This window comes from Pseudopodoces humilis, chromosome 6, assembly GCF_049639895.1.
Source record: "Pseudopodoces humilis isolate 2021_Gansu_Grassland_sample_001 chromosome 6, ASM4963989v1, whole genome shotgun sequence".
Taxonomy (NCBI): domain Eukaryota; kingdom Metazoa; phylum Chordata; class Aves; order Passeriformes; family Paridae; genus Pseudopodoces; species Pseudopodoces humilis.
Window position 1 is genome coordinate 44010817 of NC_142205.1, and position 14341 is coordinate 44025157.

At 46.9% G+C, this 14341-nt stretch overlaps 1 protein-coding gene across 1 annotated transcript; it reads left to right on the forward strand.

Moving 5' to 3' along the window:
* The first annotated feature begins 105 nt into the window (after window positions 1-105).
* On the forward strand, window positions 106-6028 carry SPINK2 (serine peptidase inhibitor Kazal type 2). Its single transcript, XM_014260639.2, has 4 exons — window positions 106-212; window positions 563-600; window positions 1817-1926; window positions 5729-6028. Exons 1-4 carry the CDS (start codon window positions 164-166, stop codon window positions 5772-5774), a joined length of 243 nt encoding a protein of 80 aa, XP_014116114.1. The 5' UTR covers window positions 106-163; the 3' UTR covers window positions 5775-6028.
* Window positions 6029-14341: the final 8313 nt, after the last annotated feature.

Below are 14341 nucleotides of genomic sequence, written 5' to 3' on the forward strand. Positions count from 1 at the left end.
GCCCGCCCCGCCCCGGTTCCGCCCTCCAGTGGTTCCGCCCCGCCCCGGTTCCGCCCTCCAGTGGTTCCGCCCCGCCCCGGTTCCGCCCCGCGCCCCCCGTTGGCTCCGCGTGCGCGGCCGTTGCGCCCCGAGCCGCCCTCGCTGTCGCCGCTCAGTTCGCGACATGGCGCGGCCGCTGGCGCTCCTGCTGCTGCTACCGGTTCTGCTCGCCGGTACGGCACTGCCGGGCGGGGCAGGGGAGGCGGTGCCGGGGGAGTGGGAGACGGGCCGGTACCGTGCCCCGGCCAGTCCCGGACCAGGGAGGGGGAAACGTGAAGCGGTGCCGTGCCCCGGCTGGCTCAGCGGCGCAATCTAAGCCGGGCGCGGGGAACCGGCACAGGATGGTCCAGGTCGGGGCCGGGACAGCGGCCAGCCGGGGTGTCGGAGGAGCGGACAGAGACGGGCCGGGGGGTGCCGGGACGGGGCGGGCTCCGGTCGGTGACAGCCGGGGCTGATCCTGCGGAGGTCGGGGGCAGCCGTGCGGGGCCAGGCGCCGTTAACGCTGCTCGCTCTCCATCCGCAGGGCTCCTCTCGTGTCCCGGAGCCATGGCCAGCTACCCAGTGAGTACCGCCCGTCCCGCCGCCCTCCCTGCCTTCAGCCAGGCCTCCCGCTGTCCCCGGGCCCTTCCAGGTCTGGGGGTCTGCGCCTGCCCTGACTCTGGCGCCGAGCAGGGGTCTCTCCCCACAGCCGAGGGGCCCGGGAGGCTGCTGGCTCCGCAGCACACGAGCCTGGCGGTGCCTGTCTCTTACCATCTCCGCCTGCATTGTCCTTCATGGGGACTCGCTGTCCGTGCGTCCCGCTGATGCTCAGAGGTCGGAAGGGCTGTGCTGTGGGGCACACGTATGTCCTGTCACCACAGTGTCTCGCTTTTAGAAGACAGGTGTCTGCTAGGGAGGGCAGGAGCCTCCCTTGGAATGAAAAAATGTAGACCCCCTCCCTCCGAATTATTATAATTCTGAAATCAAGGGGCTCTCAGGCAGAGATCTGGGGATAGGAATAACAGTTCTTTACTGGTATAACCAGGGAAACAAACAACAATAACTACAGCATTAGCAAGAAAACAGAACCAGGGACCCCGTGACAGCTTTCTCGGCTGAGATGGGATGGAGGAGAGGCTTTGCTTCACAAACCCCCTCGGGCAGTCAGTCCCGGTGCTCCTGCAGGGCTCTGAGGAACACTCAGCTGGAACAGCAGGGATGAGCTGAGATCCTGGGCCGGTGCCTGAGGTGTATCAGCAGCTCCGCGGCGGTGCCTGGCACTGCCACACGTCCCGGCAGGGCAGGGGGTGCGAGGCCACTAACGAATAGGGAAAAAGAAGAAGCAGCAGCTCCGTCTGGGTGATGGCAAAATTCCCTTCTCCCCACCGCAACAGCTCTGCACCCAACGTGTTCTTCTCCGAAGCTGAAGAAAGCCCATCAAACTGTCCCCACTTTCCCCTTTTTCTTGCCCCCTTCCCCCCTGGGCCCGGCCGAACTCTGTTTTTTTCTCAAGCACCCACGAAGTACCCGCAGTTAGGTTTTCCCCGAAACTAATGGGTAAAAATTCCACAGGCAAGCCAGAATTAAACACCTAACCCCCAACACACAGCTAAGCCGTGCAAGGCAGTAGGAGCCAAGCCTCAAGTGACAGATTCTCATAAGAGCATGAAAGATAATGTGGCACTTTAAAATGCTGTGCCAGCTCCCGTTGGATGCCTCTGTGCATGCCAGGATTCCCCAGAAGCTGAGCAGAAGCCTGTTTCAAATGGTGTAACTTCTTTGTACCTGTCTTCCCTAGCCTGACTGCTCCAGGTATGCGAAGTATGCGTGTCCAAGGGACTACCATCCAGTTTGTGGCACTGATGGAGAGACCTATGGAAACGAGTGTGTTCTCTGCCTTGCTAACAGGTAGTCAATTCTGTCCTTCCCTTCCCTATACGCAAGCAGAACATTCACCCTGACATTCCAGAAAACTGATAGATAATTTACTGGCTTTGGATCATTTGCACTGTTGCGCTGCAGTTTCAGCAGTGTCCCTCCAGACGTGTAAAATCTGTGCAACAGATTTTATTGTGATAGCTGTAAATGGGTTCGATTTGATTCAGTCAGCTGGATGTACTGAATATTTGTATTAGTAATTCCTGAGAAGGAGCATCTTGGAAGGAGGTTGCCTGTCATGTTCATACAATGTCATAGAACCAATAAATATAATGCCAGACCCTCCCATACTTTCCATCGGAAAACATGAAAGATCCCACCCAAAATGCAGCTTTACACGTAAGATATTTATGTTCAAGATCCCTTCTTTCACAAAGAAGAGTAAGAATGCTAAATGTTAAGAGAAAATACTATTTTGCCTTCAGGTTGTCTAAAAATCAAGAAGACTGCCTGATATTTGAGAGAGGGTATTTTATTCTTTAATAATTTAATAATTTTTAAGAACAAATTTAAAACACGGAGAATCAAATGATCATTATTACTCCCCATTACAATTGACTGGAAACCTTTATAGAGCAGTCTCTCAGTACAAACTGGGAAGAACTGTTGTGAATAGAATTACAATGGTAAAAGGCAATTTATATTAATGAAATGAAAGATCTTCTGTTTCCAGTAGAAGGTATAAGTGAGAGTAGCAGAATAGCAGCGAGGGGAACTTAAAAACTGGCGAGCCAACAGATCTCAAGAAAGGCAAGGCTGAAACAGATTTCTGACTTTGGGGCAGAGGAAAGATTAATTCTGACCAGATGATCTACAAAATTCAAACGGCCAAGATAAAAGAAACATAGGCCAAGACAAGGAAAGTGAAAAACATATCAAAGGACACTCAAGGTAAAGAAAGTGCTGAAGTGTGTCATGCAGATCTGCAGAATTTGGTAACACCAGAGCACAGCACAAACAACCCAAGCAAGTGACAAACTGCAAAGAGAATTGGTAAACCTACAGTGAGTAAAAAAAAAGAAAAGTAATCAAAATTCACACACAGTAGAATCTGTTAAAAGGGAATAAAAGAGGTTCTGGCATGTTATGTATTAGAAGCCTACTCATCTTTCCTGCCTCAAGTGATGTTGGAATAAGTTATTAAGTGATTGGCTTTGTACATAGCCAGAGGTAAAGAGGAATGTAAGCAAAGCAGATACAGATTTGTCAGAAATAATCCAATCAAATCCATGAGATTTAGTTTTTTGGCACGGTAACTGGCCAAACAGAGTAGGAAGAAATATGGTGCATGACATTAATAAGGCAGTTTACATTATCTCCACTTGACATTCGCATAAGCAGACAAATAGTTATTCAGCTGAAATTGTTAAAGGATGAAGTCACAGAAGTTTGAAATGCTGTGGTTCAAAAGCAGTGATCAGCATTTTACATTTGAAAGATGTATTATATTTTATATAATAAAAATTGCAAAATGGCATGGATATGGTGATCCATGCAGGATAATATAAAAATTCCCAGGGATCTGGAGAAATGGAGTACAGTAAAAGACAAAGAGAAGTGCTGAGTATTGCTCTTAAGAGAGTGCAAATCCATATTGTGGAGATAAAGACAGGAGAGCATCTCATGACCTAAAGAGTATCTTTGATCCTTTCAGAGCAGAAGGATGGGCTTTAAGACCCAGCCTTACATTTCTAGGATGCTTCATGTTTTTAGGCATGATCCCTCAGTTCCAGATGGATGCATGGCAGATTCCTGAATACAGCATTGCAGACAGAACAAAGGGTTCTCCAGTCACGTCTGCTACTAATTTCAACTCCTTAAGTAATTCCTTCAGTAATTAGTGATGGGGCTTATGTCTTTTTAGTGTAAGATGTAAAAGTACATGTTTTGTGTGATACATGGGGTTAAATCAAATTATACACAAAAGATAGAATTTTCTCATAACCATCTTTTTTTGCTGTCTTCTTACATGCTCAGAAACATGTATTTTGGTCTGAAGAGACACAGGGTGGTTAGATACTCTCCTGATGGTTTTTCTTTTATAGTTGAGTATTAGTTGAGTATTAGGGGCCCTTCTAGTTCAGTCTGGAGTTGTTCTAAAGTGTTTGACTTGGCATGAACACAACACAGATAAAACATTTTGCTTTATTGGAGGAATTTCAGCTTTGAAAAACAGTCCATAGTCATAAGAAAGGGTCATTCAACTCCAAGTAATCTAAGGCACAGTCTGTCACACTTCTTAGGAGGACAGAACAAAGGGATTTTTCTGCCCTATTTAGCAAGCTGCATGACCAGTTGCTGAAATAGTGTAATGTGGCCATGTAGAAACAGATATAGGGATGCATCTGGTACTAAATTACAAAACAGTCACTTCTCAATTAACTTGGGGTGATTCTCAGTTGCCATCTTGCACGTTTGTTCTAGCCCATATTTAACCCCATGAAGGGACTTACTGGAGGGAGTTATACTTCCTTATGGCCAAGACGGGTCTGTCCATGTGCTCTTTTAGCCATGAGGGACTGTGTGGGCACCTGGGGAGCCCTGTGTGAATGGAGTGCTGCAGAAGAGGTTGCTGCAGTTGATCCATGATAACGTGAGACAACTGGAGCAAAGGTGCAGCACAAACCCTCCCCATCCTGGCTGTGAAGCCCCTTAACTGTAAGACAAAAGCTGGTTTTCCACCCTACTTTTTTTTTTTTTTTTTTTTTCCTTTTAAAGCTTAGATTTAATCTGTTCTTAAGTGGGTGCTCAAATGTGAATCCCAGGTCTCTTCCACACTCAGTGTCCAGTAGCAATGACAACATCTGATCTTAGTTTAAACCTAGTCTGACAGCAACACACACTCTTTGGAAATAGATGCAGCGGCTTGAGCTGTCTCTGCGGGGTTTAGTGTGAGAGCTGTCCTTCAGCCAGAACTTCTCCTTACCTCCTTATTGGCGTTTTACATCCCCTGGCCTTGATTTTGCCTTCCATATTCCTGATCTGCTCCACTAATTTCTGGCTAAAAGATCCCTGATAAAACTATTAGTACAGATTAACCCTGCTTTTGGGTAAACATAAGTCTCTTGAATTTCATGAGGAGTAAACCAGCTTGATTCTATTAAGATAAGGAAACAAACTGATAGCCTGGAACAATTTGCATTCTATTACTTTCTTTTTCTGTCTCCATTTGCCTGGTAAATTGAGTTTTGTAAATGGCGCACCCCAAAATACTATTTATAGGACTTGTAAAGAAAACCAAATCAGTGTTCCCAAACTAAGGAGTACTTGGCTAAAATTTCCTTAAAGAAGATTCCACCATTCAGAGAACCACACACATTCAAAATTTAGTGAAGCCTCAGATGCAGAGGTGCATCAGGATGCACCCCTTCCCACTGAATTCCCATGTGAAAAGGGAAAATATTGTAAGCATTAGAACTGGTTTGTACCAGTTTAACAAAGTTTAACTTTTATTAGTGCTTTGTAATGGACATATTAGTTCTCATGGTGAGATCTGTCATGTGGTTTGACAGTTCTCAGACTTGCGGATGGTTTGATCAGGTTTTTATAGGTAACAAAGCCTGTGGTAAGTTACTCACTCTGTGTGTGTGATTCATAAACTTTTGCATCATGGTTATTTTGTGGTAATGCTTTTACAGTAAGTGATGCAATTAATGCATCACTGCATTTAATTGAACCCATAGAAAAAGACATGAGGGAGTCCACTTTATAAAATCTGTCTGTAAAATTCAAGTAGTGTTCCTCTTGTAATGTATTTTTCTTCTGTTTGCAGAGAAGATAACACAAATATACAAATTCTCCGAAGGGGACATTGCTGATATGAGAGATGGCCACTTGTCAAGAAAATAAGAGGGTCACAGACAATCCAAATGGAAGCAATGCCTTAATTGTACCTTTTATGTAGCCTTAATAAACAAGCTTGCATATTTAAAGTATGTTTACTGTATTAAAACTATTGGTTGTAAACATATCCACAGTACAGTTATAACCTGAACCCTGATTTATTTTCTTACTAAAGATGGAAAGAGATGTCCTGACTCTGTAACAGTAGGTCAGTTGTCCAGAGAAGGGACTGAGTGTACCAAGGAAGGAAATTAATGGGTACCAAGCGCCATTCCCACAGCCCTGCCTGGAATCAAAGAGGCAATGCTCTTTGGTTCTGGGATATTCCGAGCCCACAGGTGCCAGTGACCCCTGGAGAGCCACTGGAGGGGTTTCCTGTGGTGGCTACCAAACTGGTGATGGTGACCTGACACATACTAAGCCTCTGCCCCTGGCTCCCTCCCTGCAGGTCCTGCTGGTAACAGTGACCTGGGCACCCTCTGCTCTTGCTGCAAGTAAGGGCTGTTTTGGAATGCTGGAGGCATGGGCAGGGGGCATGCATTGCCCTCCAGATCTCCGTCCCTCTGGGCACTGCTCCTTGGGGCCGTGATGTCACGGCCTGGCTGGCACCCATGAGCCACTTCCTGTGGCAAACATGAAAGCAACATTGGAAAGCTCAAGACTCCTGCCAAGGGGTGTACTCCAGAGTGACTCTGGTGGGCCTCCCTATAGGGAGGGCATGCAGGAACTGGGGTTTGGTCCTCTCTTTGTTCTTATCCTGGATATGGGCACATATCCTGGGTTTATTCCTTTCTGTTCCACTGAACACTCGTTCTTTGTGTGCTGATTGAAATTAACCGTGACTGGGTTGACCTGTGGTGCTTGGTAATGCACAGGTGGCTTCTGCCTTTGATCTTGGCCAAGCAGCACCTGCTCTGTCCCTGGCCCCAGACCACAGCTTTGCTGGGCAGCAGCACTGCAGGCAGAGATGTACAGCATATTTCATGCCTGAGGAACATTCTCAGGTCAGTGACTTCGGGTTTGAAAAACAATAATGTTTTTGCCTTACAGTTCCTTTAAAGGATCAAAACTATCCTTACCTTCCAGCACATGCCTGCTTTCATTTTCTTTGAGCAAAGGCTAATTGCTAATAGAGGAATGTCATGTGTGGCACAACTGGAGGGCTGGAAGCAAAAAGAAAGCCAAAGCAGTAGTGTGCCCCATTTGGGTGTTTATGAAGCTTTATAGCTGAAAAGGATGGTGAATTTCAGTATGATGGATTTAATTTTTTAACTTAAAACTGTATATTACATTTAGGACCATGTTGAGAGCATTATCCAAACACTTCTTGAACTCCGTCTTGGTGCTTCCTGGGGAGCCTGTTTCAGTGCCCAACTGCCCTCTGTGTGAAGAACCTTTTTTTCCTAATATCCAACCTAAACCTCCCCTGACATACCTTCTCAATATAACTTATAAACATAATAATAACAGATTCACAGCATAATTCAAAATACAGTGTCATAGAAGGATGTTATTGTAATATTTAGACATCAACAACCTTATGGCAAGCATTCCCATTAGCTTATTACACGTGTGTGAGGCTAACAAGGAGTTATGTGAGCTGAATGGCATGATTGTGAATCAAGAAAGGTTCTTTTTTTTCTGTCTGAGCTCAGGTAGTTGAAAAATATTTTGATTGATTAAGATTTTATGATGTTTTCTAGCTTCACAGGATCAGCACAGTCCTGGTCTCACTGGGAGGAGAATGTGCAGCCATCCATACAGATCAAAGGAAGGTCAGAAGATGTCTTACTGGCTTTTGCTAATGAAATGTGGAGATGAATGGATTTTTTTCCCTGGTTGAGTTACAAGAAGAGGTTTTTTTTAACTGATTAAATTCCCAACTCTCCCTCCTGCAGAATTTTCATTGTTTTTAAATTTTCCCAGGAAACATGTTTTTAATAGCTCCCTGAACTCCACGTTCTGTTGCTCAGCAGGCACAGCGTGTGTGTGTGTTTTCTGGGACAGCTGGGCTCCAGCTCCCAGCTGTTGTAGTTCAGAAGTGTTCAGCTCCTTGCTTCAGGCACCCTTGGAAGGGTATGCAGGCTTTCCCCACCAGAGGTGTAACTGGTTAGTTACCTGCCCACTAGTATCTAGAGGAAAAGAGAAATCTCTTCTGGATGACACAGGACCGTGGGCAAGAGCAGAAAGGAAAGCCATGTCTGGATCCTATGGGAGACAGAATTAAGAGCTTGGATTTGTGGATTTCCAGTTTGCTCTCTAGGCGGCAGCATTTGTTTTCTTTTAAAGCTCATTTTGTGTTTTCAATAGGGGTGTAGGAAAGGCTTTTTATTCATCATTATCGTTTGAATGCATAAACGTTCTGTTAGGAGCTGTTTGTTTTCAACTGTACTATTATTATTAGTGTCATTGACACACATTCAGTCTCATTTATTTGGCAAAGCTGACTTGCTTTTTCCTGATTATTGAATGCAAGTATGTTTCTTTGGAGGACACTCCGTGGTACACAATTTGGTAGAAGCGTTATTCTGTGGGCAGATGGCTCACAGATGAAGCTGTGGCATTCATTTTCATGTGTATGATTGCACTGGCTTCTATCTTAGCCTTGTGATTTTCAAGCTGGTAATGTAGCAACTGCTTCATTTTCTAAACTCAAAGCATCTCTAGAAGTAGCATAGGTTTCTGGACAGGGAGTTCTTAGCTAGATAACCTAAGGAAAAAAACCCAACTTTTCTCTGTGTTCATCTTTTTCATTGAGGAAAAATTAAGCCTTTTAAGTGCTTCTTCCATCAACTGGTGAGAAATTATACAAGAATTTGGTACATGTGTTTAATTTTACCTTTTAAGTTCTGAATATTTCTTCCTGACATTAGGTGGAAAAGTATTTAGAGTTGACCTAAAGCTGGTCCTACACAAGCTAGTCTGTTCCAGCTTCCCCAGTGAAAAACCCTACTGTGAAGCACTCTGGAGCAGAGAATAGGGCTGGGACTGAGATCTTAACTTCTCCAGTAATATCTTGTGTCACCGTAGATTCTGTGGGATATTGCAGCAAGCTCCAAGCTGCTGCACTGGAAGGGCCTGGGTTTTCTGGAAGTCCTTTCTTATCTGCCAGTGGATATCCAGCAATTTGCAGATATCTGCAAACAGACAATTGAACTGAACCCTCTCTCTTCATTTGAAGAGCATCTGTCAAAGAGGAGTGGCTTCTGTAGGGGGCTTTGGGGCTATTGTACTGTAGCTATCTGCATGCACACTCTTACCTTCTGGTAACCTTTGGGAAACTCCAGATAGCTTGCTTCTCTCCTAGTTTCTAAAAATCAGCTTTTCATTTACATGGGATTCATAGCTTTTCTTGCCCCACAATGTTTCTGCCTTCCTTAGGCCTGTGGGAGGAGACATAAATACAGCGGGATGCACAAAGCTGTAGTGAAATGGGAGATTGTGAATGGGGGGTCACATCAATAATTAAGTTTATCTGCTAGGAATCATAGAATCATGTAGGCTGGAAAAGAACTTTAAGATCATCAACTGTACACCTGACACTGCCAAGTCCCACTAAGCTGTGTTACCAAATGTAACTAAATGTAAATCCTGACAATCAAGCAAAATGCAAGTTGTGTCCCTGGTGCTTTCTCTGACTGCTAGCTTGTCCTCTGCCCAGAGGATGCACTCAATCCCCTTGGCCAGACCACTGATAAAGACACTAAACAGGGCTGGCCCCAACACTGAGCCCTGGGGAACCCCACTAGTGACCATCCACTAGCTGGACCTAACCCCATTCACCAGTACTCTCTGGGTCCTGCAAACATTGCACCCATTTGTGTGGCAAACAGTGCACCCATCCATGCCATGACCAGCCAGTTTCTCCAGGAGAATTTAGGGATCTGCAGCCATAATCAAAGTTTATAATTTGACTATCTATTGAAAGCTAGATAGTATTCATGTCAGAATCAAGTAGGACAAGACAATAAGCAAGTCATCTCCATGGATCAGCCAAAGTAAAGATTTCCTAAACTCTGGGCATAAAAGTCTGTAAACTCCTAGTACCACCTGTTGCTACATGATTGAACCCAAAAAGAGGAAGAACCTGCATATTTTGGGGACTTCTCCCACTCCTACACAGAGAAAGAAAGCTATCCTTTTAAAAAGTTATCAGAAGAGGAAAAGGAGGTTTTTAACTCTGAAAATAAAACTGTTTGGGCTCATGAGGAGGGAAAAACCAATTTATTGTCCCCTGACAAACATTGCCTTTAGACTCTGCCATGGACCAATAAGGGAAAAAAAAACCACACATAAGTAATAATGGGCTAGAATAGGGACCTTGTACACATGCAAAAATTTTGTTAAATACCAAAAAAAAAAGATATTTCCCATGAGGAATAATAGAACAGAAACATGTAGAGGTTTTAGGAACAACATTCTTCAAGATGTTCACAATTCCACTGCTCACAATCCTAAGCCACCTGACCTAGAGGGCCCAGGTTGGACTAGAGACCTGGAGAGGTAATGTCCACCTCACTTATTTTGCAGTTTGCAATAGCAAGAGGCAGGTGAATTTGCAACCAGCACCTGTGCTGCCCAAAGTTGGGTGTTATCAGAACCACCAGAACCACCCCAACAGGTCTGACTGCTTATGAGAAAGCACCTCAGTTATCTGGAGTGCTGTGTGTAGGTGCACAGCAGAAAAATGCCTCTGAGCCCTCTGCCTAGCTTCCCATCTCTTGCATTCAATTTCCTTGGGTGAAAACATCATGAAATGAGTGTTTAGGGTCAACAGTCTGCCATTAGGGAGTGATAAAAGTACTTTATTCAGAACAGATAAAACACTTCCAGAGACTCAAGAAAGCCTCCAGGTCTTCAGAATGACAGGACTGAAAAACATCTGGCAGAGACCAGCAGGCTGTGAGCAGTTACACACCAGGTGTCTCCTGTGTGTCCCTACTCCCAGGTCACCAACATTTCCAATGCAACAGCAGGCTGGGCACAGAGAGCAGAGCTGGCCCCTTGTGTATTTTATTTTCCCCATGGCTCACATTTGCCATGGTCAGGCACACAAGTCAGCAAATCCATTTCTATGTGCAGAACAGGTGAATGGCCAACAGAGGTTAGAATTAGTATCTTGCTAAAAGAGTATCTACTAAGTGAAGTACATTTCAAGGGAAGCAGACTCTGGAAACCCCTGACAGTCTGTTCCAGTGTTCCCTTGCCATGCAGACAGGCCTGTGCTGGACAGCAGGAGCAGCACAGGGGACACAGCTCTCCAGTCGGCTCCCTGAGCTCAGCCCTGCCATGCCCACCCCACTGAGCAGGGCTTTCTGTGGCCAGGCCAGAGACCTAAGAAACAGGAGACATGGCCCTACGTAAAGCCCCCCCTGAACAGGATCCTTCTAGCCAGGACTAGGCCTAGGACAAGAAACAGCCTTTGAAGAAATGAGAAAAACCCACCCAGAGAAGCCAGATAGACTGGCTGTATATAGCACCAGCCAGCCAAGAGATGGGCACAGAGACACTTGGAGCAACATGAGAGCAATCCCACGCCAGTGCCAGAAGCCTTCCTTCTGCTTCAAACAGCCTCAGATTGGCAGTGAGCCTCCAGAACCTGCCCTTGCCACTGATGGGAACTGTCCCCCCCAGCCTTGGGTGTCCCCCAAACCACTTCCCTCCAGCAGGACAAGGTGCTAAAAGACATGCTGTGACAAGAGTGTGACTTCCCTAAGCAGTGGTGCAGGTACAGCTTCGTTAGCTCAGGTTTCTCAGGCTGTTTGTGCTTGTTTGAGCCTGCTGGGCTCTCCCATGGGTTGAGCACTCTCCAGCTGCTTGCCTGTGCAGCACTGCACCCTGCTCCCATATTCCTTCCCTGGAAAGCACCCCCATCCTCCAGCCCAGTCACCATACCCTGAGAGACATGGCAAGGGCACCCTCTCCATCCTGGAGCCTCTCTGCCAGGCACACTAGACACAGCCAACCCTGCGACAGGGGGGTGCCTGAGCCCCCAGAGCTGCAGCAGGGGGACATCCCAGCAGCGGGGGATGTCCCACTGAGGATGACCCGCTCCCTGGGGTGATGAGGCAGTCAGAGCAATGAGGAAGGCATCTGTGAGTGCTTCTATTGTGCTCACTCAGCTGTCCCCATGGCCAGCTATGCAGACAAGACTGTGGGCAGCTAGCATCCTTTGTCGGTGCCAGCTTCCCTGGAGCCCATTTCAGCAACCAGGTTTCTAAAGGGAACAAAATTTTTAAAGTTAATTGCTTAGGGCCCTTGAAGCCACTTCCTGACACCCAGCAGAGTCCCCATTATGTTCATTGTCAGCTCTGCAAGTCATTCTAGCTGTCTGCCAGTGTCACAGGGCACACAGAGATGACCCATCCTGCTCATCACCTGTGGCAATGCCCCAGCAGCTGGTGGCACCAGAGCTGCCTCTCCACAGGTGCCTGCCCAAACTGGTCCAACAGAAACCACAGGCTGCCAGCTGCATGGCACTGCTGCCATGAGCTGGGCACAAGGGCCAGGCACCTGGGGGCTCCTCAGCGTGGGACAGCACAGCAGAAAATGTGGTCCTGGACCCTCACGGTGAAGGCTGAGGAAAGTCAGGAATGGTCAGCACCTGTGCTCGCCCTGCTGAGACCCTCGAAGTAGATCTTCAGGATTGCATTCCTGCTGCAACTGAGTGCACAATATTGGTGGCAGCCAAGTGTTTGGACACAGTTCTTCCCTGATTGGGGGGGCATAAAGTCCCTTCATTGACCTTGAAGTATTTGACTTGAAGTATTTGATCACAGAAGTATTTGGGTCAGGACCTCCAAAACTAGGCAGCTTCAGCCTAGAGATTCACAACAGAACAGATTTCAGCGGATATTTTCCAGCCTCCCGTCTCCCTGACTTGCTCCCTAGAAAGTGCACAGCCATCCGAGTCTGGGGAAGGGCTCGCTCCCCTGTACATTCCCCTGGCACCCCCAGGGCAGAGAGCAGATCTGCAGGTCTACTCTGTCCTCCCTCCCTGCCTCTCACCAGCGCCGGAGCCCGTGTTTTCCTGGGCTGGGCACGGCAGCAGCTCCCACGTGTGATGATGCCCTGCCGGCTGTCTCTGCGTGCCGCAGCACGTTCTGCCTACGAGCTATGGCAGCGCTGCTGAAAATCCTCCCGGCAAGGAACTGCACGTATCAACTCCCGGTTTAGTCACTTCAAAACTATCTGGTTAGTGAGAGTAGGGAGGAAGACTGTACCCCAGGCAGAGATTGCACATGGAAATACCAATGAGATGACAGTGTTCTCTGAGAAGTACAGGAACAACGGGAGGAATAATAAAACACTGCCGTTTCCATCCACACAACTGTATCCCACGGACAGACTAAAGGCAGGGATCCTATTGGAAGTCACATCTGATCAGTATCTGTCTGGCCTGGATCCGTTCTGCTGCTGAGGAGAGACAGGCTGAACCCTGCCCACTAAAACCAAAGGAAAATGAATGATGGAAAGAGCAGAAGGGGCAGCTGCCGAGCCCAGGCCAGCAGCCCTGCTCCAGCAGCAAGGAGCCACCTGCGCCCACCTCCTCTTCCCCCTGCCCAGGGCATGGTCTGGGTAAGCACGGTGTGCTGCTGGTTCTTGGAGTGCAACCAGTGTTGCTGCTCTCCTAGGGAAAAAAACTGATCAAAAGAACAATGACTCAGTCAAATTCTTGTGTGTTGGGATGTCCAACAAAGCCAATTGCCAGCTGAACCCTGAAGAACAACCAATCTCTTAGGCTGTTCTGGGGCAAGTGGGGTATGGAGGTAGAAGTCTCATCTGGTTAGCTGCAAGAGTTGTCCTGTGAGTCAGTACTGGCTAGTTAGAAAATGCTTCTCTAACTGAATGTAAGCCAAAATATTCTGTAAAGCCTTGTTTCCAACCACATTTTTTTTGGATTAGTGGCCAGAAAACCCCAGCACATCAGGGAAAAAAAAAAAAAAACAACACTGGAAAACAAAACAGAAGATGGCTTTTGAGGTTTTCCTTTGCATTGGGGTGTTCAGAAGGAGAAGGGAAGCTCTTGCACTCTCTCTGACACTTGGGTTGGGGTAGAGTCTGGAAAGCACATATTTTTATTAATTCACATACTCAGAAAAGGGAAAAAAATCTCTACGTAATCCCCAGACAAGGGGTGCTGGTGCTAAGCCTCATTTTCAGGAAAGAAAACATGGCAAAATTCAAGAGAAACACATGCATAAAAAGAAGGAAATATGAACAAATCAGAAAAGCTATGTTATATCCCGTTCTATCCTGATGGCTTGACAAGTTGCTTCCCCCGCTCTCATTTCCATGTTTTTTTCCATTCTGTCTCCATGCAGTGTTAAGGGGACAACAATGGGGTCAGGATGGGCATGAGCTGTGTGTCAAATGCCCACCCCAACTCCCCCCCAAAAGTGACTTCAGTCAATATCTCACCATGGAGCAACACGGATGATATTCAAGCCTCTGCGAGAGGGGTCTGGAGGAGCAGGGTGCTGAATGCAGGCTGCAGCTGCCAACCCCTCCCTGCAATGCCACACTATTCTGCAAAATTGTC